Source organism: Macaca mulatta, chromosome 19 (assembly GCF_049350105.2).
Source record: "Macaca mulatta isolate MMU2019108-1 chromosome 19, T2T-MMU8v2.0, whole genome shotgun sequence".
NCBI lineage: Eukaryota > Metazoa > Chordata > Mammalia > Primates > Cercopithecidae > Macaca > Macaca mulatta.
The window spans coordinates 61,394,331-61,420,190 of NC_133424.1; the positions used below are offsets into that span (position 1 = coordinate 61,394,331).

At 53.0% G+C, this 25,860-nt stretch overlaps 2 protein-coding genes and 1 long non-coding RNA gene across 8 annotated transcripts; 2 read left to right on the forward strand and 1 right to left on the reverse strand.

Annotated features, from left to right (window-relative positions):
• Positions 1-1,671: 1,671 nt before the first annotated feature.
• On the forward strand, positions 1,672-11,651 carry DHDH (dihydrodiol dehydrogenase). Its single transcript, XM_015124512.3, has 7 exons — positions 1,672-1,832; positions 2,239-2,350; positions 2,967-3,130; positions 5,965-6,217; positions 9,121-9,245; positions 11,024-11,174; positions 11,498-11,651. Exons 1-7 carry the CDS (start codon positions 1,743-1,745, stop codon positions 11,605-11,607), a joined length of 1,005 nt encoding a protein of 334 aa, XP_014979998.1. The 5' UTR covers positions 1,672-1,742; the 3' UTR covers positions 11,608-11,651.
• Positions 9,238-10,701, reverse strand: LOC144337217 (uncharacterized). The gene is made up of 2 exons (XR_013410017.1): positions 10,543-10,701; positions 9,238-10,374 (listed from the first exon to the last, which is right to left on the reverse strand). It is a non-coding gene; the product is annotated as an uncharacterized LOC144337217 (long non-coding RNA).
• A 5,250-nt stretch (positions 11,652-16,901) lies between the features above and the next one.
• BAX (BCL2 associated X, apoptosis regulator) lies at positions 16,902-24,631 on the forward strand. Of its 6 annotated transcripts, XR_013408724.1 has the most exons (7): positions 16,902-16,987; positions 17,574-17,625; positions 17,713-17,859; positions 18,221-18,356; positions 23,083-23,180; positions 23,658-23,762; positions 24,366-24,631. XR_013408724.1 is itself a non-coding variant. In XM_015124401.3 (6 exons), exons 1-6 carry the CDS (start codon positions 16,954-16,956, stop codon positions 24,506-24,508), a joined length of 666 nt encoding a protein of 221 aa, XP_014979887.3. In that variant the 5' UTR covers positions 16,902-16,953; the 3' UTR covers positions 24,509-24,631.
• Positions 24,632-25,860: the final 1,229 nt, after the last annotated feature.

Sequence of the window (25,860 nt, forward strand, 5' to 3'; positions counted from 1 at the left end):
CCAGAATAGAAAAGTGAGGACCAGAGAGGGCGGCCTCTTGTTCAAAAGCAGTACAACCAAGAAGGGGCAAGGAGCGTTTTGAAACCAGTCAGCCAGGCTCCCGGGCTCTTAACAAGGAAAGCAGCCTGGTTTCTAAAGCTACAGCTTGTGGAAGCAGCCAATTCCCAGGTTTTACCTCCTGACTGTGAGACCTCCAAAAAAATGACCAGGGACCTTGGAGTCTGTTTCCCCCTTTGTGAACTGGGGACAGTAGAATCTACTTCCCAGGTCTGCCGGGAGAAATTAGGAACGAGGAAGGTAAAGCGCGGAGCTGAGGGGCTGGCCTACAGGTGCTCTACACATATTAGTAATAATTATTTTATTTATTTATTTATTTATTTTTTGAGACGGAGTCTCGCTCTGTCGCCCAGGCTGGAGTGCAGTGGCGCAATCTCGGCTCACTGCAAGCTCCGCCTCCCGGGTTCACGCCATTCTCCGGCCTCAGCCTCCCGAGTAGCTGGGACTACAGGCGCCCGCCACTGCGCCCGGCTAATTTTTTCTTTTTTTTTTTTGAGACGGAGTCATGCTCTGTCGCCCAGGCTGGAGTGCAGTGGCCGGATCTCAGCTCACTGCAAGCTCCGCCTCCCGGGTTCACGCCATTCTCCTGCCTCAGCCTCCCAAGTAGCTGGGACTACAGGCGCCCGCCACTTCGCCCGGCTAGTTTTTTGTATTTTTTAGTAGAGACGGGGTTTCACCGTGTTAGCCAGGATGGTCTCGATCTCCTGACGTCGTGATCCGCCCGTCTCGGCCTCCCAAAGTGCTGGGATTACAGGCTTGAGCCACCGCGCCCGGCCATTTTTTCTATTTTTAGTAGAGACGGGGTTTCACCATGGTCTCGATCTGCTGACCTTGTGATCCGCCAGCCTCGGCCTTCCTTTTTTTTTTTTTTTTTTTTTTTTTTGAGACGGAGTCTTGCTCTGCCGCCCAGGCTGGAGTGCGGTGGCCGGATCTCAGCTCACTGCAAGCTCCGCCTCCGGGGTTCCCGCCATTCTCCTGCCTCAGCCTCCGGAGTAGCTGGGACTACAGGAGCCTGCCACCTCGCCCGGCTAGTTTTTTTGTATTTTTTAGTAGAGACGGGGTTTCACCGTGTTAGCCAGGATGGTCTCGATCTCCTGACCTCGTGATCCGCCCGTCTCGGCCTCCCAAAGTGCTGGGATTACAGGCTTGAGCCACCGCGCCCGGCTCCGGCCTTCCAAAGTGCTGGGATTACAGGCGTGAGCCACCATGCCCAGCTGATTAGTAATAATTATTAAGTTTGCTGTTACAATCCTCTCTCTCCCTCTGAACGACTCCTAATGATGCACGGCTTTGAGAGCAAAAAAAGTCAAGGTAAAGTTTTGCCACAAAGTCCAGAGGGCAAGACATTAAATTTAACTGCTCAACGACTGGTGTTGGCAAGAAAGCAAGCTTCCCCTCCCCACGCTATCCTTCCCCTGCGTATCCGGCGAGCCTGAAGTCATAGGGTAGAGATCTGCAGAAGCGATATCTAGCTGTGGTTCCCTCTGTAAGGCGGAGCTAAATGGTGCATTCGCCGAATGGGGAAGCTAGAACTAAATGATCTCTCTGTCGACTGGAGCCAACGAGAAACGGCGTAGCCGCAATGGGGGCGGAGGATGGGGGCCCGCCCCCAGGGTGGGCGGGGCGTCAGCTACTTAATTGGCGCCTCGAGAGACCGAAGGTTTCGAGGGCCCTGCATCACAACGATGGCGCTGCGCTGGGGCATCGTGTCTGTCGGTCTCATCTCCAGCGACTTTACGGCCGTGCTGCAGACACTGCCTCGCTCCGAGCACCAGGTCCGCCCGCCCTCCGGATTCTGGGGAAGAGGAGGCGGGGGGCCGGGACTCCAGAGTCTAACGGAGGAGAGAGTTTAGGGTTCAGGACTAGTGAGTGGGTCGTCATGGCAGTGAACGTCTGCTTCCTTGCTACCTCCTTCTCCACCTCTGTTCTGCAAACCTGTGTCTTGAGGTTTGGAAAGGCCTTGATGTGAGCTACTGTGAAAATAATTTAGATACTGGGGGATTTAATAATGGCTTTCCCCCAGATCTTTCTTTCCCAGGGCCCAAATGTCCAGCCCCCGTCATCTCTTCCCCCAGAACCACGTCTCCCCTTCTCCTGGTGGTAGCCTCCTCCTTTGCCTCCCTTCCATCCAATTTCCACGCCTGCCCCAGCCCCTTAAATCCAATTCTTGCGCCCCTCCAGGTGGTGGCGGTGGCGGCCCGCGACCTGAGCCGTGCGAAGGAGTTTGCACAGAAACACGACATCCCCAAGGCCTACGGCTCCTATGAGGAGCTGGCCAAGGACCCGAATGTGGGTGAGTGGCGAGGGCGATGGGGGTGCTGGCTGCCACCCCTGAAGCGCTGCTCCCTGGCTGCCCCGTGGAAAATGCAAGGCTCCTCAGAATGGGCCAGTCCCTTTGGGTTCTATAAAGACCTTTGGCTGGGAGGCGAACTATAAAACGGGCTTGGTCTGGGACTGGCTGTCTAGTAGGTGTTAAACTCCATTTAGCGTTTGAGACCAGCCTTGGCAACATAGCAAGACCCAATCTCTACAAAAAATAAAAATAAATTAGCTAGGTATGGTGGCACGCACCTGTAATCCCTGCTACTCGGGAGGCTGAGGCAGGAGAATCACTTGAACCCAGGAAGCAGAGGTTGAAGGGAGCCAAGATCGCACCACTGCACTCCAGCCTGGGCGCCAGAGTGAGACTTGGTCTTAAAAATAAATAAGTTAAATAAATAAATAAATAAAATAAAATAGAATGGCGAGAGGTAACATCTCCTTTCTAAGGACAGCTCCCCAAGGAAGACTGGGTGTGACGGACCACCTGGTCCCTGGGTGCTAGGGCGGGGCCTCGAAGTTGTGGGCGGAGCTCGGCGGTCTGGGTGGGTGGGGCTGCTGACCTCTTGACCTACTTACTCCCACCCTAGAGGTGGCCTACGTTGGCACCCAGCACCCCCAGCACAAGGCGGCGGTGATGCTGTGCTTGGCGGCGGGCAAGGCCGTTCTGTGCGAGAAGCCCATGGGCGTGAACGCGGCGGAAGTTCGTGAGATGGTCACGGAGGCCCGATCCCGAGGCCTCTTCCTTATGGAGGTGAGGGCAGAGGAGGCCTTCCAACATCTAGTATAGCAGTGCTTGCCATTACTTAATACGGTTGCCAGTGGGTGGGCGGGGTCAGTGCATTTGCCAGGATGTATCTGAATCTCCTTGGCAGCATCTATTACCACGAGAGCCATTGCTTTTGGCCCTTAGTAAACACGGCAGGACTTAGTGAAATTGCTTGGATCTTCTGTCAGTTTTTAAGAAAAAGATGCGAAGAGTGAAAGTGGCATAGAATGGCAATGGGCTTAGTTTGGGTGGGGTTCCAGGTAGAGGTTGAAAGGACCAAGTGTAGCAGGACGAGCTGCAGACAAAACTCTTCAGACACCGGATTAAAGAAGGAAGAGGTTTTTTATTCGGCCAGGAGTGTCGGCAGACTGACGTCTTAAGAGCCGAACTCCCCCAGAAAGAAATATTTGGTCTTTTTAAAGGCTTACAACTTTAAGGGGTCCACGTGAAGGGGTTGTGATAAATCGAGCAAGCGTGGGAAACGTGACTGGGGGCTACATGCATCAACTAACAGAACAAAAAGTTTTACAATGCTTTTTTTATACAGTATCTGGAATTTACAGATAACACAAGTAGTTTAGGCCAGGGGTTGATGTTATTATTATTACTTTGTTTAACTCCTAGGGGCAGGTGGTGGTGCCAAGGTTGTCTGGCTATTTATCTTACTTTTGTTTCTCTCTCTCTTATCTCCTGTCTTGTGAACTAGGCAAGGCGGGGGGAGGAGGGCAGCAGGAGTAGTAGTGGTCTCCTTCCTTACAAGGAGCCCCTTACAAACCTGCAGTGCAGTGCAGGGCAGTGGCGTGATCTTGGCTCACTGCAACCTCTGCCTCCTGGGTTCAAGCGATCCTCCTGCCTCAGCCTCCCAGGTAGCTGGGATGACAGGCATCCGCCACCACGCCCAGCTAATTTTTGTATTTTTAGTAAAGACGGGGTCTCACCATGTTGGCCAGGCTGGTCTTGAACTCCTGACTGCAAGTGATCCTCCCGCCTCAGCCTCCCAAAGAGCTGGGATTACAGGCGTGAGCCACCGTGCCCAGCCCCTACCTCAAGGTCTTTAATGTAATCCCATCCACCAGGACCCCTTAGCCCTGTAAAGTCACACATTCACAGACCCTGAGGATCAGGACGTGGATATCATTGGGGGCACCAGTAGCCTACTGTCACAACACCCAGGCTCAGAGCCTGCCCCCGGCTCCCCGGTGCCCCCATCCCCGTGTTCACGCTCCTCTCCACTGCTTGGAGCCTGGATGGACCTCGACCACATCTGTCTGGCCCCGCCCTTGCCCTGTGAGCCCTGGCACTCTTGCATCAGCATTTTTAGAAATTGCTGGTATGGGTTGGGCGCGGTGGCTCATGCCTGTAATCCCCAGCACTTTGGGAGGCCAAGGCGGGCGAATCACATGAGGTCAGGAATTCAAGACCAGCCTGGCCAACATGGCGAAACCCCGTCTCTACTAAAAAAGTACAAAAATTAGCCGGATGTGGTGGCGGGCGCCTGTCATCCCATCTACTTAGAAGGTTGAGGCAGGAGAATCGCTTCAACCCGAGAGGCGGAGGTTGCGGTGAGCTAAGATCCCGACGCTGCACTCCAGCCTGGACGAGCAAGACTCTGTCTTAAAAAAAAAAACAAATTTCTGGAGTGCAGCCTTGGGACCTTTGCCCATTCTCCTGGCTCTGCCCATGACATTCTTTCTTGGGCCCTTTGCCTAGTCCACGGAGCTTCCATCTCCCCTGGAATGTCAACTCTTCAGGGTGTCACTGTCCTGGCCGTACTGCGTGAAGGAGACTCCGTTTTATTTGTGTCCTTGGTATTCCTTTGTTCATCCCTTAGTCGCCTGTTTTCCCTCTAGACTGGGTGCTCCAAGAGGCAGAACTCTGGTTTTTGTTGTCGTTGTTGTTGTTTTGTTTTGTTTTTTTGTTTTTTGTTTTTGTTTTTGTTTTTTTGAGACAGAGTCTTGCTCTGTTGCCCAGGCTGGAGTGCTGGAGTACAGTGGCACGATCTCGGCTCACTACGAGCTTCGCCTCCCGGGTTCACACCATTCGCCTGCCTCAGCTTCCCAAGTAGCTGAGACTACAGGCGCCCGCCACCAGGCCCAGCTAATTTTTTGTATTTTTAGTAGAGACGGGGTTTCACCGTGTTAGCCATGATGGTCTCGATCTCCTGACTTTGTGATCCGCCCGTCTCAGCCTCCTAAAGTGCTGGGATTACAGGGGTGAGCCACCACGCCTGGCTGTCGTTGTTGTGAGACAGAGTCTTGCTCTGTCGCCAGGTGGGAGTGCAGTGATCTCGGCTCACTGCAACCTCTGCCGCCTGGCTTTAACTGATTCTCCTGCCTCAACCTCCCGAGTAGCTGGGATTACCCTGTAGTCACAACAGTTGCTTTCAGAGGTACTAGGGAGTTAAGGCTTCAACACATGAATTGTGTTTGGCGGGGTAGAAGCGGGAGGGAGAGGGACACAATTCAGCCCCTAACATGAGGAGACTGGGGCAATGGTCCAGATGAAAAAGAACAAAAGTCAGTAGGGCGCAGTGGCTCATGCCTGTAATCCCAGCACTTTGGGAGGCTGAGGTGGGGGAAGTGCTTGAGCTCAGGAGTTAAGACCAGCCTGGGCAGCATAGTGAGATCCTATCTCTATTCAAAAAAATAAAAATAAAAAGGAAAAAGAAGAAAAGTCAAGAGAGTCAGGAGCAAGAAGGATACAACTTGGGGTCTGATGGGCTGTGTTTGGAGACTGGGTGGCAGTGGGTATCCCACTACAATTGGGACCCCCGAAGGGATTAGAACTGGTTGGTTAACTCCTTTGCTTGTGGTCTGCAGGCCATCTGGACCCGCTTCTTTCCTGCCTCCGAGGCTCTGAGGTCTGTTTTGGCCCAGGGAACTCTAGGAGACCTCCGGGTGGCTCGGGCAGAATTTGGGAAGAACCTCACCCATGTTCCCCGGGCTGTAGACTGGGCCCAGGCCGGGGGTGCCCTGCTGGACTTGGGCATCTACTGTGTCCAGTTCATCTCCATGGTCTTTGGAGGGCAGAAGCCAGAGAAGATTTCCGTCATGGGAAGGCGTCATGAGACAGGTACCATGTATCCTGGAATATTTCGTAGTGATGGGAATGACTCTGGCTCCCTCTGGGAGCACTGAGCTGGGGACAAGTCTCCAAGTCAATGAGAATTAGATCAGACACCTAGAAGAACAACTTTCCATGAAGCCAGAGACGATCAAAGTCAAGAGTGCAGGCGAGCACTATCCTGGGACTTTGCTATGTGATCTTAGCCAGCAACTTAACATCTCTGAATCTTAATTACTTTACTGGTAAAGTGTCACTAATAGGGTTGTCATGGGAGTTAATGAAGTAACTCCTGAGGCAAATGGCAGTTAATAAATACAAAATTATTATTTTTTGAAGCTGTCTCAGTGATCCTTTGCTACATAAAAGACTACCCCACTTGGCCAGGCGCGGTGGCTCGTGCTTGTAATCCCAGCACTTTGGGAGGCCGAGGCAGCCGGATCACCTGAGGTCAGGAGTTGGAGACCAGCCTGACCAATATGATGAAACCCCATCTCTACTAAAAATACAAAAATTAACTTAGGCATTGCGGCAGACACCTGTAATCCCAGCTATTTGGGAGGCTAAGGCAGGAGAATCACTTGAACCCAGGGGGCGGAGGTTGCAGTGAGCCAAGATGGCACCACTGCACTCCAGCCTGGGCAATAGAGTGAGACTCCATCTCAAAAAAAAAAAAAAAAAAAAAAAGGTTGCCCCACTTTGCAGAAGAGGCCCTTGCCTTGGCTTCCACTCAGCTGGAAAGTATCCAACAGGGCATGAGCCAGCCAGATGTGATGCCCTTCCTCTTTGACCTTTAACCCCAAGAAGCAAGAGGCAGTTCATGCTTTAATGCTCTATTAAAGTTACATGCAGCAGCAAAAAAAAAAAAAAAACCTACCACGAAACTTAGTGACTTCAGGCTGGGCATGGTGGCTCATGCCTATAATCCCCGCACTTTGGGAGGCTGAAGTGAGCAGATCACTTGAGGCCAGGAGTTCAAGACCACCCTGGCCAATGTGGTAAAACCCTGTCTCTACTAAAAGTGCAAAAAAAAAAATTAGCTGGGCATGGTGGCATGCACCTATAGTCCAGCTACTCTGGAAGGTGAGGTGGGAGGATCAATTGAGCCTGGGAGGCAGAGGTGGCAGTGAACTGAGATGGTGCCACTGCATTCCAGCCTGGGGAACAGAGCCAGACCCTGTCTCAAAAACAAACAAGCCAACAAACAAAAAACCTTAATGACTTCAGGCCGGGCGCGGTGGCTCAAGCCTGTAATCCCAGCACTTTGGGAGGCCGAGACGGGCGGATCACGAGGTCAGGAGATCGAGACCATCCTGGCTAACACGGTGAAACCCCGTCTCTACTAAAAAATACAAAAAACTAGCCGGGCGAGGTGGCGGGCGCCTGTAGTTCCAGCTACTCGGGAGGCTGAGGCAGGAGAATGGCGTAAACCCGGGAGGCGGAGCTTGCAGTGAGCTGAGATCCGGCCACTGCACTCCAGCCTGGGCGGCAGAGCGAGACTCCGTCTCAAAAAAAAAAAAAAAAAAAAAAAAAACCTTAATGACTTCAAATAGCAATCAGTTATTAGCTTGATTCTGTGCTTTGGCAAATTGTGTCTGGACTCTGCTGGATGGTTCTTCTGCTGGTCTTACTCCTGCAGCTGCAGTCAATTGGCTGTTCAGCTGGGACTGGACAGTCTGGTACAGCTTCATTTATGTCTTACAGGTGGTAGGTGACTGTCTGGGAAGTCACCTTGATTCTCCTCCACCTGGCCTCTCCAGCTGGCTAGATACCATTCACATCATGGTGTGAGAATTCCTGATGTGCGAGCACTTTTCAGGCCTCTAATTACACCATATTTGCTGTTGACCCATTGGACAAAGCAAGTTACATGGCCAGCTCAGTTTTCAGAGATGGGCAAATAGACTGTATTTTTTTTTTCATTTAACATAGTGTCTCACTTTGCCACCCAGGGTAGAATGTAGTGGTGTGATCTTGGCATGCTGCAGCATCAATCTCCTAAATTCAAATGATTCTCCTCTGTAAGACCCCCAAGTAGCTGGGCATACAGATGCAGGCCGCCACGCCTGGCTGTGTTTTTTGTTTTTTTGTTTGGTAGAGATGGGGTTTCCCCATGTTGCCCAGGCTGGTCTCGACTTCCTGAACTCAAGCAATATACACATTTTGGCCTCCCAAAGTGCTGGCATTACAGGCATAAACCACCGTGTCCAGCCATTTTTTTTTTTTTTTTTTTTTTGAGACAGGGACTCACTCTGTCATTCAGGCTGAGTGCAGTGGCATAATCATTGCTCACTGCAACCTTGACCTTCCAGGCTCCAGGGATCTTCTACCTCAGCTCCGGAGTAACTAGGATCACAGGCACAAGCCACCACACCCAACAAAATTTTTTGTTTTTTGTAGAGACGGGATCTCGCTATATTGCCCAGGCTGGACATAAATGTTGAACTCCTGGACTCAAGTGATCCTTCTGCCTCCACCTCCCAAAGTGCTGAGATTATAGGTGTGAGTCACTCTGCACAGCCAAAACTGTAATTCTTGATAGAAGAAGAAAACTGGCACTCATAGAGGAAATTATATTGGCCATCTTTGCAAACAGTACCACAGAAAACAATGAAAAGCCAGAACAAAACAATAGCTTGAAGGAAGCACTTTAGAAAACTCAGGAGAATCATTTGAACCTGGGAGGTGGAGGTTGCAGTGAGCCGAGATCGTGCCGCTGCACTCCAGCCTGGGCGACAGGGCAAGACTCCATCTCAAAAAAAAAAAGTATCTGTCTTGGCTTCATTCTTTTGCCTTGCCATGCAGGAAGTGAAGTCTGTCACCCAAGATTCCACAGGCAGGATTCGAGGCCTGTGCAGTCTCAGAGACTCTGCCCTGAGAGGCCCCTGCCCTAACCCAGGACTTCCCTCCAGGTGTGGACGACACTGTCACGGTGCTCCTGCAGTACCCAGGAGAGGTCCATGGCAGCTTCACTTGCAGCATCACCGCGCAGCTCTCCAACACAGCCTCCGTGAGCGGCACCAAGGGCATGGCACAGGTGAGGCGCAGCGGGCCCAAGCGCTAGGGATTGTACCCCTAAAATAGAAGGGGGACAAATGGCCCCTGGAGCTGGATGAGGGCTTAACCAGCCAATTTCACATCATTACTAAAGAGTTCATCCTCCTTAACCAAGCCAAGAGGTGGGTTCTGGGCCTCTAGGCTCTCCTTACTTAGGATTAACCTATTGCTCTGTCAAATATCCTTGGACCTGGCCGGCACGGTGGCTCACGCCTGTAATCCCAACACTTTGGGAGGCCAAGGCAGGCGGATCACCTGGGTCAGGAGTTCAAGACCAGCCTGGACAACATGGTTAAAATCCATCTCTACTAAAAATACAAAAATTAGCTGGTTGTGGTGGCAAGCGTCTGTAATCCCAGCTACTCGGGAGGCTGAGGCAGGAGAATCGCTTGAACCCAGAAGGTGGAGGTTGCAGTGAGCTGAGATAGTGCCATTGCACTCCAGCCTGGGTGACAAGAGCAAAACTGCATCTCAAAAATTTTATATATATATATACCTGGCCGCCATGGTGGTCACACCTGTAATCCCAGCACTTTGGGAGGCTGAAGCTGGTGGATCACTTGAGCCCTGGAGGTTGAGGCTACAGTGAGCCGTGATTGTGCCACTGTACTCCAGCCTGGATGACAGAGTGAGATCCTGTCTCAAATATGTGTCTTCAGTCTGGAGGAGAAGCCAGTTATTCTCAACCATGCTTAGTGGGCAGTTGTGAACTTTGGAAGCACAACCGGGGGAGAATCTGGGTATTACCAAAGGTCAGCTTAACTGGCCTTCCTGGGGCCCTGTTGCTAGGAAAAATCCTATTCTATAGCCAGGCATGGTGACTTACACCTGTAATCCCAGCGTGATTGGGAGGCTGAGGAGGGCAGATCACTTGAGCTCAGGAATTCAATACCGGCCTGGCCAACATGGTGAAACCCCGTCTCTACTAAAAAAAAAAAAAAAAAAAAATACAGGCTGGGCACGGCGGCTCACATCTGTAATCCTAGCACTTTGGCAGCCCAGAGCGGGTGGATCACCTGAAGTCAGGAGTTTGTGACCAGCCGGGTCAACATGATGAAACCCTGTCTCTACTAAAAATGCAAAAATTAGCCGGGTGTGGTGGTACATGTCTGTAAGCCGAGCTACTCAGGAGGCTGAGGCAGGAGAATTGCCTGAACCTGAGAGGTGGAGTTGGCAGTGACCCGAGATCGCGCCATTGCACTCCAGGCTGGGCAACAACAGCGAAACTCCGTCTTGGAAAAAAGAATAAAAAATTAGCCAGGCATGGTGGTGGGTACCTGTAATCCCAGCTACTCGGGAGGCTGAGGCAGAAGAATCACTTGAACCTGGAATGTGGAGGTTGCAGTGAACTAAGATTGATCCACCGCACTCCAGCCTGGGCAACAGAGCAAGACTCTATCTCAAAAAAAACAGAAAGAAAGAAAAGAAATAAGAAGGAAACGTGATTCACAGACACACGAAGATAAGTCCTCCTCTCTAGGCCCTAAGAACACCTTGTTTATAACCTCGTAAGGTTAGGGAGAGGTTTGCTGCTGGGGAGATAGACGGGATTTTTGTGTGACAGCAGCGTTGCTAAGGAACAAACTTCTAGCAACCAGAAATGAGGGAGGGTCCAGAGCTCCCTGGGGATAGACGAGACAAGCCCTTTGCCACCAGGTTTGAGAGGGAGGCCCCTGCGCACCACCTGGCATGTTCCTGGGGGCAGCCCCAGGAGCACCATTGGTGAAGATAGCAGCGCCACTTTCTCTCTCCCTCCAGCTCCTCAACCCCTGCTGGTGCCCAACCGAGCTGGTGGTGAAGGGGGAGCATAAGGAGTTCCTGCTGCCCCCGGTCCCAAAGAACTGCAATTTTGACAATGGGGCAGGCATGAGTTATGAGGCCAAGCACGTCCGGGAGTGCCTGCGCAAGGGTAAGGATATGGAGGGGTGGCGGGCACCAGGCTGGCAGAGGAAGGTTGGGCTCTTCCCCACCTGCTCTGTCACCCTGCTGCTTAGAACTACATCTCCCAGGAGGTTGCAGTGAGCTGAGATCGCACCACTGCACTCCAGCCTGGGCAACAGAGCAAGACTCTTGCTTCCCCCCCCCAAAAAAAGAACTACATCTCCCAGGAACCCCTGCAGCATCCATCTGCCTGAACCATGTATATTGTACCACATGGAATTCTGGGAATTGTAGTTATTTGGGTTTCGGGTGCGTGGGTAGGAGGGGTCCCTAACTACCCTATCCCCGCAGGTCTGAAAGAAAGTCCTGTGATTCCCCTGGTAGAAAGTGAGCTCCTGGCTGACATCCTTGAGGAGGTGAGGAGGGCCATTGGAGTCACCTTCCCCCAAGACAAACACTGATGTATCTCTGAATAAATAAAAACGTCGTTCCTATAGAGATCTTACATCTTCGTGGTAGTGGTTTGGCAGAAGCTGGAGAACCCAGTATCAAAGGGTCACTAGAGGGGGCCGGGCGCGGTGGCTCAAGCCTGTAATCCCAGCACTTTGGGAGGCCGAGACGGGTGGATCACGAGGTCAGGAGATCGAGACCATCCTGGCTAACACGGTGAAACCCCGTCTCTACTAAGAAATACAAAAAACTAGCCGGGCGAGGTGGCGGGCGCCTGTAGTCCCAGCTACTGGGGAGGCTGAGGCCGGAGAATGGCGTGAACCCGGGAGGCGGAGCTTGCAGTGAGCTGAGATCCGGCCACTGCACTCCAGCCTGGGCTACAGAGCGAGACTCCGTCTCAAAAAAAAAAAAAAAAAAAAAAAGAGAACCTAGTATCAAAGGGTCACTAGAAAATAATTTGGGCGGGGCCAGGCATGGCAGCTCACACCTGTAATCCCAGCACTTTGGGAGGCCGAGGAGGGCAGATCACCTGAGGTCAGGAGTTTGAGACCAGCCTGACCAACATGGTGAAACCCCCATCTCTAATAAAAATACAAAAGTAGCCGGGCATAGTGGCGCATGCCTGTAATCCCAGCTACTCAGGAGGCTGAGGTGGGAGAATCACTTGAACCCAGGAGGCGGAGGTTGCAGTGAGCCGAGATTGCACCACTGCACTCCAGCCTGGGCAACAGAGCGAGACTCCGTCTCAAAAAAAAAAAAAAAAAAAAAGTGTATTCCCTCACTCAGTGATTGTACTGTTCAGAGGCGTGTAGCTGCATTAAAAGCCCTTTCTTTTTTTTTTTTTTTTTTTTTTTTTTTTGAGACGGAGTCTCGCTCTGTCGCCCAGGCTGGAGTGCAGTGGCGCGATCTCGGCTCACTGCAAGCTCCGCCTCCCGGGTTCCCGCCATTCTCCTGCCTCAGCCTCCCGAGTAGCTGGGACTACAGGCGCCCACAACCGCGCCCGGCTAATTTTTTGTATTTTTAGTAGAGACGGGGTTTCACCGTGGTCTCGATCTCCTGACCTTGTGATCCGCCCGCCTCGGCCTCCCAAAGTGCTGGGATTACAGGCGTGAGCCACCGCACCCGGCAGCCCTTTCTTTCCTTCTCTGTAACTGGGGTCGAGGGAGGGCTATCTCACTGGACTGGAGTAACACACACAGATAAAGCTGGCGCCAAGTTAACAGGAAACACTATGTCTCTCAAGGATATGCTTTGTTTGTTTTTTTTTGAGCTGAAGTCTCGCTCTGTCATCCAAGGTGGAGTGCAATGGCATGATCTCTGCTCACTGCAGCCTCTGCCTCCTGGGTTCAAGTGATTCTCTTGCCTCAGTTCCCCGAGTAGCTGGGATTACAGAAGTGCACCACTACGCCCAGCTAATTTTTATATTTTTAGTAGAGACAAGGTTTAGTTGGCCAGGCTGGTCTCGAACTCCTGACCTCAGGTGATCCGCCCGTCTTGGCCTCCCAAAGGGCTGGAATTACAGGTATGAGCCACCATGCTGGCCAAGGACATGGTTTTTTTTACCCATGGAGAGACTTTGTTCTCTAAATTCATAAATTGTTGGAAATTCTATCAGTAAAAATGAAACATCTGACTCTTGCTCGGAGGATCTAATCCACTTGATACAGAGTAGCAGCCTTGATTTCCAAAGCAGGTGCAGCGCTTCAGATAAAGCGTTTCTGGATGCAACATTTCACATGTACCTTCTTGTTTCCAATGATTCAGGACACTGGTTTCACTTGACAGTCCTGACCCGATGTTGACCTTGCTTTGCTCTAAGCTATCATTTGGTTGTCACCTAAACTCTACCCTCTCCCTTTATCTTGCCTTTTTCTTTTCTTTTTTCTTTTTGAGACAGGCTCTTACTCTGTCACCCAGTCTGACTGCAGTGGTGCAGCTGATCACAGCTCACTGCAGCCAGGACCTCCCAAGCTCAATCGTCCCACCTCAGCCTCCCAAGTAGCTGGGACTACAGGCATGCACCTTTTGTTGTTGTTGTTGTTGAGATAGAGGCTCGATCTGCTGCCCAGGCTGGGGTGCAGTGGCACGATCTTGGCTCACTGCAACCTCTGCCTGTCGGGTTCAAGCGATTCTCCTGCCTCAGCCTCCCAAGCAGCTGGGACTACAGGCGCGCACCACCACTCCCAGCTAATTTTTTTTGTATTTTTAGTGGAGACGGGGTTTCACCATGTTGGCCAGGCTGGTCACAAACTCCTGACCTCAGATGATACACCCACCTCGGCCTCCCAAAGTACTGGGATTATGGGTGTGAGCTAGCACGCCCGGCCCCCTCCCACCTTTCTTTTTTTTGTTTTAGTTGACACAGGGTCTCACCATGGTACAGCCCAGGCTGGTCCTGAACTCCTGGCTTCAAGTGATCCTCCTGCCTTGGCCTCCCAAAGTGCTGGGACTATAGGAATGAGCCATCACACCTGGCCCCTTTCTTCAGTTTTCAAATCAAAATGATCCTTCAAGGTCAAGGGGAAATGCCTCCTCTGAGAAGTCTTCTCTGAATGTCAGAGGCAGACAATGTTTTATTTCTTTTTTTTTTTTTTTTTTTTTTGAGATGGAGTCTCGCTCTGTCACCCAGGCTGGAGTGCAGTGGCCCGATCTTGCCTCACTGCAAGCTCCGCTTCCCGGGTTCATGCCATTCTCCTGCCTCAGCCTCCCGAGTAGCTGGGACTACAGGTGCCCGCCACTCATGCCTGGCTAATTTCTTTTTGTATTTTTAGTAGAGACGGGGTTTCACCATGTTAGCCAGGATGGTCTCGATCTCCTGACCTCGTGATCCGCCCACCTCGGCCTCCCAAAGTGCTGGGATTACACGCGTGAGCCACCGCGCCCGGCCGACAGTGTCTTATTTCTGTATGCTCCCCAACATTCAGTCATACAGTTATTGAATAACACATTTTGAGACATAACTATGGATCAAGTAACATGCTGGTTTCTGGGAGAATTGAGGACAAATTAACCTTGTGGAAATTTTGGGTGGATGAAAAAGGCCAACATTAAATTAAACACTGCACACATTTACAGCTGTGAGAAGCGTTATAAGTCCTGAATGCTATGGGAGTTGTTTTTGTTTTTTGAGTTGGAGTTTCCCTGTTGTGACTGAGGCTGGAGTGGAAGGTCACGATCTCGGCTCACTGCAACCTCTGCCTCCAGATTCCGAAGATTCCCCTGCCTCAGCTCCCGAGTAACTGGGACTACAGGTGCCTGTCACCACACCTGGCTACTTTTGAATTTTTTTTTTTTTTTTTTTTTTTTGAGACGGAGTCTCGCTCTGTCGCCCAGGCTGGAGTGCAGTGGCACGATCTCAGCTCACTGCAAGCTCCACCTCCCGGGTTCACGCCATTCTCCCGCCTCAGCCTCCGAGTAGCTGGGACTACAGGCGCCCGCCACCACTCCCGGCTAGTTTTTTTTTTTGTATTTTTAGTAGAGACGGGGTTTCACCATGTTAGCCAGGATGGTCTCGATCTCCTGACCTCGTGATCCACCCGCCTCGGCCTCCCAAAGTGCTAGGATTACAGGCTTGAGCCACCGCGCCCGGCCTACTTTTGAATTTTTAGTAGAGATGGGGTTTCGCCATGTTGGCCAGGTTGGTCTCAAACTCTTGACCTCAGGTGATCCACCCGTCTTGGCCTCCCAAAGTGCTGGGATTACAGAAGTGAGCCACTGCGCCCAACCAGGAGCTCTTTTGAGAAAGAAGGAAGTCCAAGAGATCGTCCTGACACCCTCGTCTGACTCTGCCCTTTGCCTGCTCAAAACTTTCCCATGGTTCCCAGCTGCCTTCTGGACATAGATCAAGTCCCTTCTCTGATAGGCCCAACCCCTTTATCATCTGATCCTAGCTCATTTTTCTGAGTTTTCCTTAGTTGCTATTATTTTCTTTCTAAAGTGACACGTCATAGTATTCACAAAGCACACAAGTCTTATGTGTACAGCTCAATGAATTGTAAATATGTGTATACCTGGCCGGGCACAGTGACTCACGCCCGTAATCCCAGCACTTTGGGAGGCCGAGGCAGGTGGATCACTTGAGGTCGGGAGCTTGAGACCAGCCTGACCAACTTGGTGAAACCCCATCTCTATTAAAAATGCAAAATTAGCTGGGCGTGGTGCCTCATGCCTGCAATCCCAGCTACTTGGGAGGCTGAGGCAGGAGAATCGCTTGAACCTGGGAGGCAGAGGTTGCAGTGAGCCGAGATTGTGCCATTGCACTCCATCCTGGGTAACAAGAGCGAAACTCCATCTCAAAACAATAATAATAATATAATAAGTGTATACCCATGCAAACACCATTCAGATAAAAATATGGCATATTTGGGGCACCTGGGGAGTCTCTCTTGTGGCCCCTCCCTTCCACACCCTGCTGATCTATCAGCACAGATTAGTTTTTGTCACTTTTTGAACTTCATATTCCTTTTCTTTTTATACAAACACAAACACTCGAGTCATGACTGGGTGGGGTGGCTGAAGCCTTTAATCTCAGCACTTTGGGAGGCCAAGATGCGAGGATCACTTGAGCCTGGGATTTCAGAGACCAGCCTGAGCAACGTAGAGAGACCTCATCTCCACAAAAAAATTTAAAAAAATTAACCAGGGGTGGTGTAGTCCCAGCTACTTAGGAGGCTGGGGTGGGAGGCTTGAGCCCGGGAATTCCAGGCTGCAGTGAGCCATGATTGGGCCACTGCACTCCAGCCTGGGCAACACAGCCAGACCCTGACTCAAAACAAACAAACATACAAACAACAGAAAAGCAGGACGGGCGCGGTAGCTCATGCCTGTAATCCCAGCGCTTTGGAAGGCTGAGACGGCGGTATCTCTTGAACTCACAAGTTAAGAGACAAGCCTGGGCGTGGGCTATATAGCGAGATCCAGGTCTCTACCAAAAACAAAACCACTCAGTTTTTAGTCATCTACAACGTCCTGCCTGGAAGCACGCTATTTTGGGCCTCTGACCCTTTGCACTTGCTATTCCTTCTGCGCTGGGGAGAGCTCAAACCCTGCCCGAAACTTCTAAAAATGGTGCCTGGATAAATGAAGGCATCAGAGTTGCGACTGGACGGGCGTCTGTTGGATGGCGCCACGGCTGGCACTTATTGGGAGACGCTCATTGGACAGTCACGTGATGGGACTAAGCCTCCCGAGGGAGCGAGGCAGGTGCGGTCACGTGACCCGGCGGCGCTGCGGGGCAGCGGCCATTTTGCGGGGCGGCCACGTGAGGGACGCACGTTCAGTGTGGCTCTCACGTGACCCGGGGCGCGCTGCGGCCGCCCGCGCGGACCCGGCGAGAGGCGGCGGCGGGAGCGGCGGTGATGGACGGGTCCGGGGAGCAGCCCAGAGGCGGGGGTGAGGCGGGAGGCAGACGGGCGGGAGGAGGGCGAGCCCCCTCGCCGGCGGGTCCCAGGATCCTTCCTCTCGGCCTGGGGCTGTGCGATCTCCAAGCATTGAGGGGCAGAAACTCCCGGATCGGGCGCTGCCAGACTCCAGCCCCCTCCGTCCTCGGAGGTTCCTGGCTCTCTGATCCCCGTACCCCGATCCCTGCCTGTCTGGCGCTCTCAGACCCCCAAGAACTAGGGGATCTCGGAAGCCAAGCCCCCGGGCAGGCCCGGGCTTGTCGCCCGCACCACTTCCTGCCTCTGGCACTGGTGGGAGGGGCGGGTCTCGCCTCTGCCCCCTCAGGCCAGGGGTCGGGATGCATTTAGTGTTCCGCTACCCTCTTTCCCTAGGGAGAATGTAGGATACAGGCCCAGCCTCCTAGCCTTTCTCCATCAGGGACTCAGTTGTCTGGGCACCCCCGTCACTTTATCTGGTAGGGTCCCAGAAGTCCAGGGTCCCCAGCTCTGCCCTCCCTCAGGGACCGTGAGCCTCCACAGCCTCCTGATCCCCTAGAACCCAGGAGTCCAGGCACCTCTTCCCTTCCTTTCTCCTCTAGGGCCCACCAGCTCTGAGCAGATCATGAAGACAGGGGCCCTTTTGCTTCAGGGGTGAGTTTGAGGTCTGATTATTGTGGCACAGATTTGAGGAGTGACACCCCGTTCTGATTCTGCACCCTCACTCCATCCCCACTCTAGTTTCATCCAGGATCGAGCAGGGCGAATGGGGGGGGAGACACCCGAGCTGGCCCTGGACCCGGTGCCTCAGGATGCGTCCACCAAGAGGCTGAGCGAGTGTCTCAAGCGCATCGGGGACGAACTGGACAGTAACATGGAGCTGCAGAGGTGTGGGCCCCGGGACCCAGAAATCCAGCCACTGGGCTCCCTGAGAACGCAGGAGTCTCAGCCCCGCATTCTCCTCCTCCCCTAAGAACTAGAAGTCTGGGCCCTACAACTCAGCGCAAGCGTTCTGGACTCCCAGCCGTCCCCTCCGCCAGGATCTTAAAACCCTCCTTCAGGGAGTCATTTTTCCCACCTTCCTCGATGTCTGTCTCGTCCCTTTCCCTTGCCCCCCGTTGGCCTGTTGTTTTTCATTTCAGCCTGGCTTGGGCCTCAGTCTCCTCATCTTTAGTGTGCGGTGGATGTGGGGATTTCCACCATCAGCCTGATGCTCGCTCCCCGGCACTGGTTCTCCTCTCTCCTGCAGGATGATTGCCGCCGTGGACACAGACTCCCCCCGAGAGGTCTTTTTCCGAGTGGCAGCTGACATGTTTTCTGACGGCAACTTCAACTGGGGCCGTGTTGTCGCCCTTTTCTACTTTGCCAGCAAACTGGTGCTCAAGGTGGGCAGCTGCAGGGCAGTGAGCCCAGGGGTGCTCCCCTCAGACCTGTGAGGCCCTGGGGATCGTGGGATCAACCCCCTGCAGTGGCCCAGTGACCACAGAGGGCATGGAGAGAGATGGCTGTGCACTGGGTGTCTGCTTCTTTTATTCATTCAACAAGCATTTACTGGGCCTGCTGTGTGCCAGGCCTGTAGCTGGCACCTGGGACACAGCACCGTACAAAGCAGGCTGCATCCCTGCTCTCAGGGACTTGACGTACAGGGGTGAAGTAAAGGGGGCAGTGTGATTTAGCAGAGTGGTCAGGAAAGACTTCTTTTTTTTTTTTTTTTGAGACAGAGTCTTGCTCTGTCGCCCAGCCTGGAGTGCAGTGGCGGGATCTCAGCTCACTGCAAGCTCCGCCTCCTGGGTTCACGTCATTCTCCTGCCTCAGCCTCCCGAGTAGCTGGGACTACAGGAGCCCACCACCACGCCCAGCTAATTTTTTTTTTGTATTTTTAGTAGAGACAGGGTTTCAACGTGTTAGCCTGGATGGTCTTGATCTCTCGACCTTGTGATCCGCCTGCCTCGGCCTCCCAAAGTGCTGGAATTACGGGCGTGAGCCACCGCGCCCGGCCTTTTTTTTTTTTTTTTTTTTTTTTGAGATGGAGTTTTGCTCTTGTTGCCCTGGCTGGAGTGCAATGGCACGATCTTGGCTCACTGCAACCTCTGCCTCCCAGGTTCAAGCGATTCTCCTGCCTCAGCCTCCTGAGTAGCTGGGATTACGGGTGTGCACCATTATCCCTGGCTAGCTTTTTTTTTTTTTTTTTTTGTAGTTTTAGTAGAGACAGGGTTTCACCATGTTGGTCAGGCTGGTCTTGAACTCCTGACCTCATATGATCCACCCACTTTGGCCTCCCAAAGTGCTGGGATTACAGGCATGAGCCACTGCAACCAGCCAGGAAAGACTTCTAAGAGCAGGTGACATTAAAGCCAAAGTTGGAATGACAAGAAGGATGCACTGATCTATAGTGATCGGGGGAAGAGGCATCCGGTAGAGGGAACAGCAAGTGCAAAGGCCCTGAGGTAGGACCAAGCCTGTGTTTTGACGGTAGGGAGGAAGCCAGTGCTGCTGGACAGAGTGAGCTGGGGGAGACGGTGGGAAAGGAGGGCACAGTTGGGCAGGGGCAGATTGTGTGGAGTTTTTTGGGCTGCTGGAAAGACTTTTTTTTTTTTTTTTTTTTTTTGGAGACAGAGTCTCGCTTTGTTGCCGAGGCTGGAGTGCAATGGCACCATCTCAGCTCACTGCAACCTCCACCTCACAGGTTCAAGTGATTCTCATGCTTTAGCCTTCCAAGTAGCTAGAATTACAGGCACGTACCACCATGCCTGGCTAGCTTTTGTTTTTGTTTTTTTTTTTGTTTTTTGAGACAGAGTCTCGCTCTGTCGCCCGGGCTGGAGTGCAGTGGCCGGATCTCAGCTCACTGCAAGCTCCGCCTCCCGGGTTCACGCCATTCTCCTGCCTCAGCCTCCCGAGTAGCTGGGACTACAGGCGCCCACCACCGCGCCCGGCTAATTTTTTGTATTTTTTAGTAGAGACGGGGTTTCACCGTGTTAACCAGGATGGTCTCGATCTCCTGACCTCGTGATCCGCCTGTCTCGGCCTCCCAAAGTGCTGGGATTACAGGCTTGAGCCACTGCGCCCGGCCTAGCTTTTGTATTTTTAGTACAGACGGGGTTTTGCTGTGTTGGCCAGGCTAGTCTCAAAGTCCTGGCCTCAAGTGAGCCGTCCACCTTGGCCTCCCAAAATGCTGGGATTACAGGCGTAAGCCACTGCGCCCGGCCTGGAAAGACTTTAAATTTACTCTGAGTGTGATGGGAGTGATTGGCTGGTTTTAAATATGGAAGCGACGTGACCTGATTTATGAATTTAAGGGATTATTCTAGGAAGTATAGGTGCCCCTTGACTTGCAATGGTGTTACATCCTAGTATTCCCATCATAAATTGAAAAAACATAAGTTGAAAATGCATTCAATCTCCTGATAAACCCATAGTAGGATCAAAATTGTAAGTCAAACCATCGTAAGTTGGGGACTGTCTATATAGCAAAATGTTCATTGTAGAATCTAGGTGGCGGTTATATGGCTGTTAACTGTGGAATTCTTTTCACTTTTCTTTATGAAGATTCTCATAAGGAAATATGGTGGGGGAGGTGGTGAAATGATCCTGGCTGTTGGCCAAAAAGAGATCATGGGGTACAAAGGCTGAAGCAAGGAGGCTGGAGAGGTGGCACCTATCATAGTCTTGCTGAAAGATGACAAGCCCAGGCCCGGGTGGTAGCAGCAGAGGTGGGTGGGGGGGATTTAAAGAGGTGGGGTCTTGCTCTGTTGCCCAGACTGGAGTGCAGTAGTGATCATAGCTCACTGCAGCCTCAAACTGCTAGGCTCAAGCAGTTCTCCCACCTCAGCCTCCAGAGTAGCTGGGACTACAGGAGCATGCCACCATGCCCCACTAACTGTGGCATTAGCCTTTTTCTGTAGAGATGGGGTCTCGCTATGTTGTCCAGGCTGGTCTCCAACAGGGAGGGATATTTCTTTTTGGAAGTTTTGTTTGTTTGTTTGTTTGTTTGTTTTGAGACAGAGTCTTGCTCTGTCACCAAGGCTGAAGTGCAGTGGCGTGACTTTGGCTCACTGCAGTCTCGACCTCCCGGGTTCAAGCGATTCTCCTACCTCAGCCTCCTGAGACGCTGGGATTACAGGCGCTCCCCACCACACCAGCTAATGGGAGGGATGTTTCTTTTTTTTTTTCTGAGATGGAGTCTCGCTTTGTTGCACCCAGGCTAGAGTACAATGGTGCGATCTCGGCTCACTGCAACCTCCACCTCCTGGGTTCAAGCGATTCTCCTGCCTCAGCCTCCAGAGTTGCTTGGGATTATAGGCATCCGCTACCACACCTGGCTAATTTTCGCATTTTTAGTGGAGATGGGGTTTCACCATGTTGGCAGGCTGTTCTCGAACTCCTGACCTCAGGTGATCTGCCTGCCTCAGCCTCCCAACGTGCTGGGATTACAGGCGTGAGCCACCGCGCTCGGCCAAGAGGAATTATTTCTTGATGTGTTTTCAAGATTGAGCTGATGGGGCTTGAACGTTGGCGGTGAGGGGAATAGTAGTGCAGGTGATGGTGGGGCCACCTACAGAGCGGGGATGACAGAATAGAGGTGGCCAGATAAAGGCTGAAGAAGAAGTCTTGGGAGTCGGGAGAGAAGGTCAGGGATCCATGGGCAGGGGCCAGTCTTCTCTGGCCGGGTGCAGTGGCTCACGCCTGTAATCCCAGCACTTTGGGAGGCCGAGGCAGGCGGATCACGAGGTCAGGAGATCGAGACCATCCTGGCTAACACGGTGAAACCCCATCTCTACTAAAAATACAAAAAATTAGGTGGGCGTGGTGACGGGCGCCTGTAGTCCCAGCTACTCGGGAGGCTGAGGCAGGAGAATGGTGTGAACCCGGGAGGCGGAGCTTGCAGTGAGCTGAGATCCGGCCACTGCACTCCAGCCTGGGCGACAGAGCGAGACTCCGTCTCAAAAAAAAAAAAAAAAAAAAGAAAATTCCTCTCTGGGGAAGTGACATTTGCGCTGAGCGCTGAAGGGTGAGAATTTGCTTGGTCGAGGCCTGTTTAGGTGGAAACAGGAGCACAAGAAGAGGTCCCGAGGCAGGAAGAATTTGATGGGAATTTTTTAAATTTAAAAAAAAAAAAATGGGGCCGGGCGCGATGGTTCACATCAGCACTTCGGGAAGCTGAAGCACACAGATCATCTAAGGTCAAGAGTTTGAGACCATCCTGACCAACATGGTGAAACCTGTCTGTACTAAAAATACAAAAAACAATTAGCCCAGTGTGGTGGCAGATGTCTGTAATACCAGCTGCTTGGGAAGCTCAGACAGGAGAATAATTTAAATCCGGGAGGTGGAGGTTGCAATGAGCCGAGACTGCGCTATCGCACTCCAGCCTGGGCAACAAGATCAAAACTCCATCTCAAAAAAAAAAAAAAAAAGATTAGCCAGGCATGTTGGCACGCACCTGTAATCCCAGCTCTTTGGGAGGCTGAGGCAGGAGAATTGCTTGAACCCGGAAGGCAGAGCTTTCAGTGAGCCAAGATTGCGCCACTGCACTGCATCCTGGGTGACAGAGCAAGACTCCATCTTAAAAAAAAAAAAAAAATGGGCCGGGCGCGGTGGCTCAAGCCTGTAATCCCAGCACTTTGGGAGGCCGAGACCGGCGGATCACGAGGTCAGGAGATCGAGATCATCCTGGCTAACCCAGTGAAACCCCATCTCTACTAAAAAATACAAAAACCAGCCGGGCGAGGCGGCGGGCGCCTGTAGTCCCAGCTACTCGGGAGGCTGAGGCAGGAGAATGGCGTGAACCCGGGAGGCGGAGCTTGCAGTGAGCTGAGATCCGGCCACTGCACTCCAGCCTGGGCGACAGACCGAGACTCCGTCTCAAAAAAAAAAAATGGAAGCAGCTCAGTGAGGCACAAAACAGGAAGTGGAAAGGTGGAGTGAGGTCAGGCTAGAGCCTGCACACAGGGCTTGTGGGCTGCGTTGTGCTTTCAGGTCTTCATCCTGAGGGTACTGGGGAGCCACAGAAGGCTCAGGGATGGGGCAGTTGAGAGTAACATGATCTTGTTTACAATTTTATTTAATTAATTAATTTATTTTTTGAGACAAGACTCTTGCTCTATTGCCCAGGCTGCAGTGAAGTGGTGTGATCTGGGCTCACTGCAACCTTTGCCCCCTGGGTTCAAGCGATTCACCTGCCTCAGCATCCCAAGGAGCTGGGATTACAGGTGCCTGCCACCACACCCAACTAATTTTTGTATTTATTTGTTTATTTTGAGATGGAGTTTTGCTCTTGTTGCCCAGGCTGGAGTGCAATGGCGCGACCTCGGCTCACCGCAACCTCCGCCTCCCGGGTTCAAGCGATTCTCCTGCCTCAGCCTCCCAAGTAGCTGGGATTACAGGCATGCACCATCATGCCCGGCTAATTTTGTGTTTTTAGTAGAGCTGGGGTTACTCCGTGTTGGTCAGGCTGTTCTTGAACTCCCAACCTCAAATGATCCACCTGCCTTGGCCTCCCAAAGTGCTGGGATTACAGGCATGAGCTGGTGCTCCTGGCCATGTTTACAATATTTGAAGCCGACTTCAATTGTGGGTGGCAGAAATCTTTGAGGGGAGGCAAAGAATTGAGAAAGGAGGCTGGGGGCCACTATCCCCAGGCATTGGGGACAAGGTTCGGTCCCTAACATTCACTCCACTCCCCACAGGCCCTGTGTACCAAGGTGCCCGAACTGATCAGAACCATCATGGGCTGGACGCTGGACTTCCTCCGGGAGCGGCTGTTGGGCTGGATCCAAGACCAGGGTGGTTGGGTGAGACTCCTCAACCCTCCTCACCCCAACCACCGCCCCTGCCCCACTGTCCCTGCCCACCCGCCACTCCTCTGGGACCCTGGGCCTTCTGGAGCCGGTCACAGTGGTGCCCTCTCCCCATCTTCGGATCGTCAGATGTGGTCTATAATGCATTTCCTTATGTGTCTGATCAATCCCTGATTCATCTATCCCACTGACCTCCCGGTGACCTCTGACCTCACTGTGACCTTGACTTGATTAGTGCCTTCTGCCCTCCCTGGAGCCTCCACTGCCTCCGGAATTGCTCAAGTTCATTGATGATCCTCTGACCCCAACTCTGTCTTTTTTTTTTCCCCACTGAGAAGGGGGTGTCGCTATGTTGCCCAGGTTGGTCTCGAACTCCTGGCCTCAAGCGATCCTCCTGCCTCAGCCTCTCAAAGTGCTGGGATTACAGGTGTGAGCCACCATGCCTGGCCTGAGCCCAGCTCTTCAATGCCCATTCATGTTAGTCCCCTGCCCACAATCCTGCCTTCTGACCTCCTCCTGCCTCCCTGATCCTGCCTGTGCCTGCCCAGGGGCTGCCCCTGGCCGAGTCGCTGAAGCGACTGATGTCCCTGTCTCCAGGACGGCCTCCTCTCCTACTTTGGGACGCCCACGTGGCAGACCGTGACCATCTTGGTGGCTGGAGTACTCACCGCCTCCCTCACCATCTGGAAGAAGATGGGCTGAGGCCCCCAGCTGCCTTGAACTGTGTTTCTCCTCCATAAATTATGGCATTTTTCTGGGAGGGGTGGGGATTGGGGGACATGGGCATTTTTCTTACTTTTGTAATTATTGGGGGGGTGGGGAAGAGTGGTCTTGAGGGGGTAATAAACCTCCTTCGGGACATACTTCGGCATCTGAGTCACTGGGCCTCTGCCCCGCTCCCTGGCACATCAGGAGAGCAGGCCCTGCCCGCCGCCCCATGCCAGGCCTGCCGTCTGCTCACCGAGAGATACCTGCTTGGGCCACTCAGGGACGTGGGGCTCTCTGCACTCCCTTGACATCTTTTTCTGGGGTGCCCATTGGGGTCTGCGGGTTAGGGATGAGTTGGTCCCGGGCCTACCCTGCAGGAGCCCACAGTCGTGAAGGGAAACGAAGGTGACTGGTGGCACATCTGTTGCAGCCCAGGACGATCTGTGCAGGACAGAGGCAGTGGCCTGTGAGGCCTGAGCAGGCGTGTGGGTAGGGGGAAGAACAGCACAGCTGGCTGCACAGCAAGCCTCCAGAGCCTGGGACCAGAGCCTGGAGTGTCACACATGGGACCTCAGGAGGCCATACCTTTATGGAGCTGGAGAATGGGGGTGGGAGGAGGAGGGATGGTAGGACCAGGGAAGCAGGAAGGGCTCTGGAGCCTGGGGTGACTGGAAGGTGGCAGGCTGAGGACACCAGGGCAAGAGAGCCCATGGGAGAGGCCTCCTGAGCTGGGCTGAGGACAGAGAGGCTGGAGGGCAGGGCAGAGGCGGAGGAACCTGGTCTGGCCCCACGGCTGGGTGGGGCCCCCCTGGAGAGGAACTCCCGGAAGAAGGTGCCGAACTCAGAGGCCCAGTGACCTCAGACAAGGGCCGAGCGAAGACAAGGGGGTTAGAGGATGTGGGTTCTCAGTCAGAGTCTCCGGCGCCCCCTCTCTCTGGCTCTGTCATTCCCCTCTGGGTCTTTACCCCCTCCCATCTCTGGGTCTCTGTCCCCACTTCTCTCTCTGGGTCTTTGCTTTCCAAGTCTCTGTTCCCACCCCACCTTTGGCCCTCTTTCTCTGGGCTCTTTCCACCCCCCATCCCCAGACCTCTGGCCTCCTCTCTCTGGGTCTCTGGCCCCCCTCTGAATCTCTGGCCCCCCATCTCTCTCTGTGTCTCTGTCCCCCCACCCTGAGTCTCTGTCCCCCTCCCTCTCTGGGTCTCTGTCCTCCTCTCTCTGGGTCTCTGTCCCCCTCTCTTGGGTCTCTGTACCTCCCCTCTCTCTGGGTCTCTTCTCCCCCGCCCTGTCTCTGTCCCCCCTCATCCCTGTCCCACCCTCTCTCTGGGTCTCTGTTTTTCCACCTAGTCCCTGTCCCCTTCTCTCTGAGTCCCTGTTTCCCCTCTCT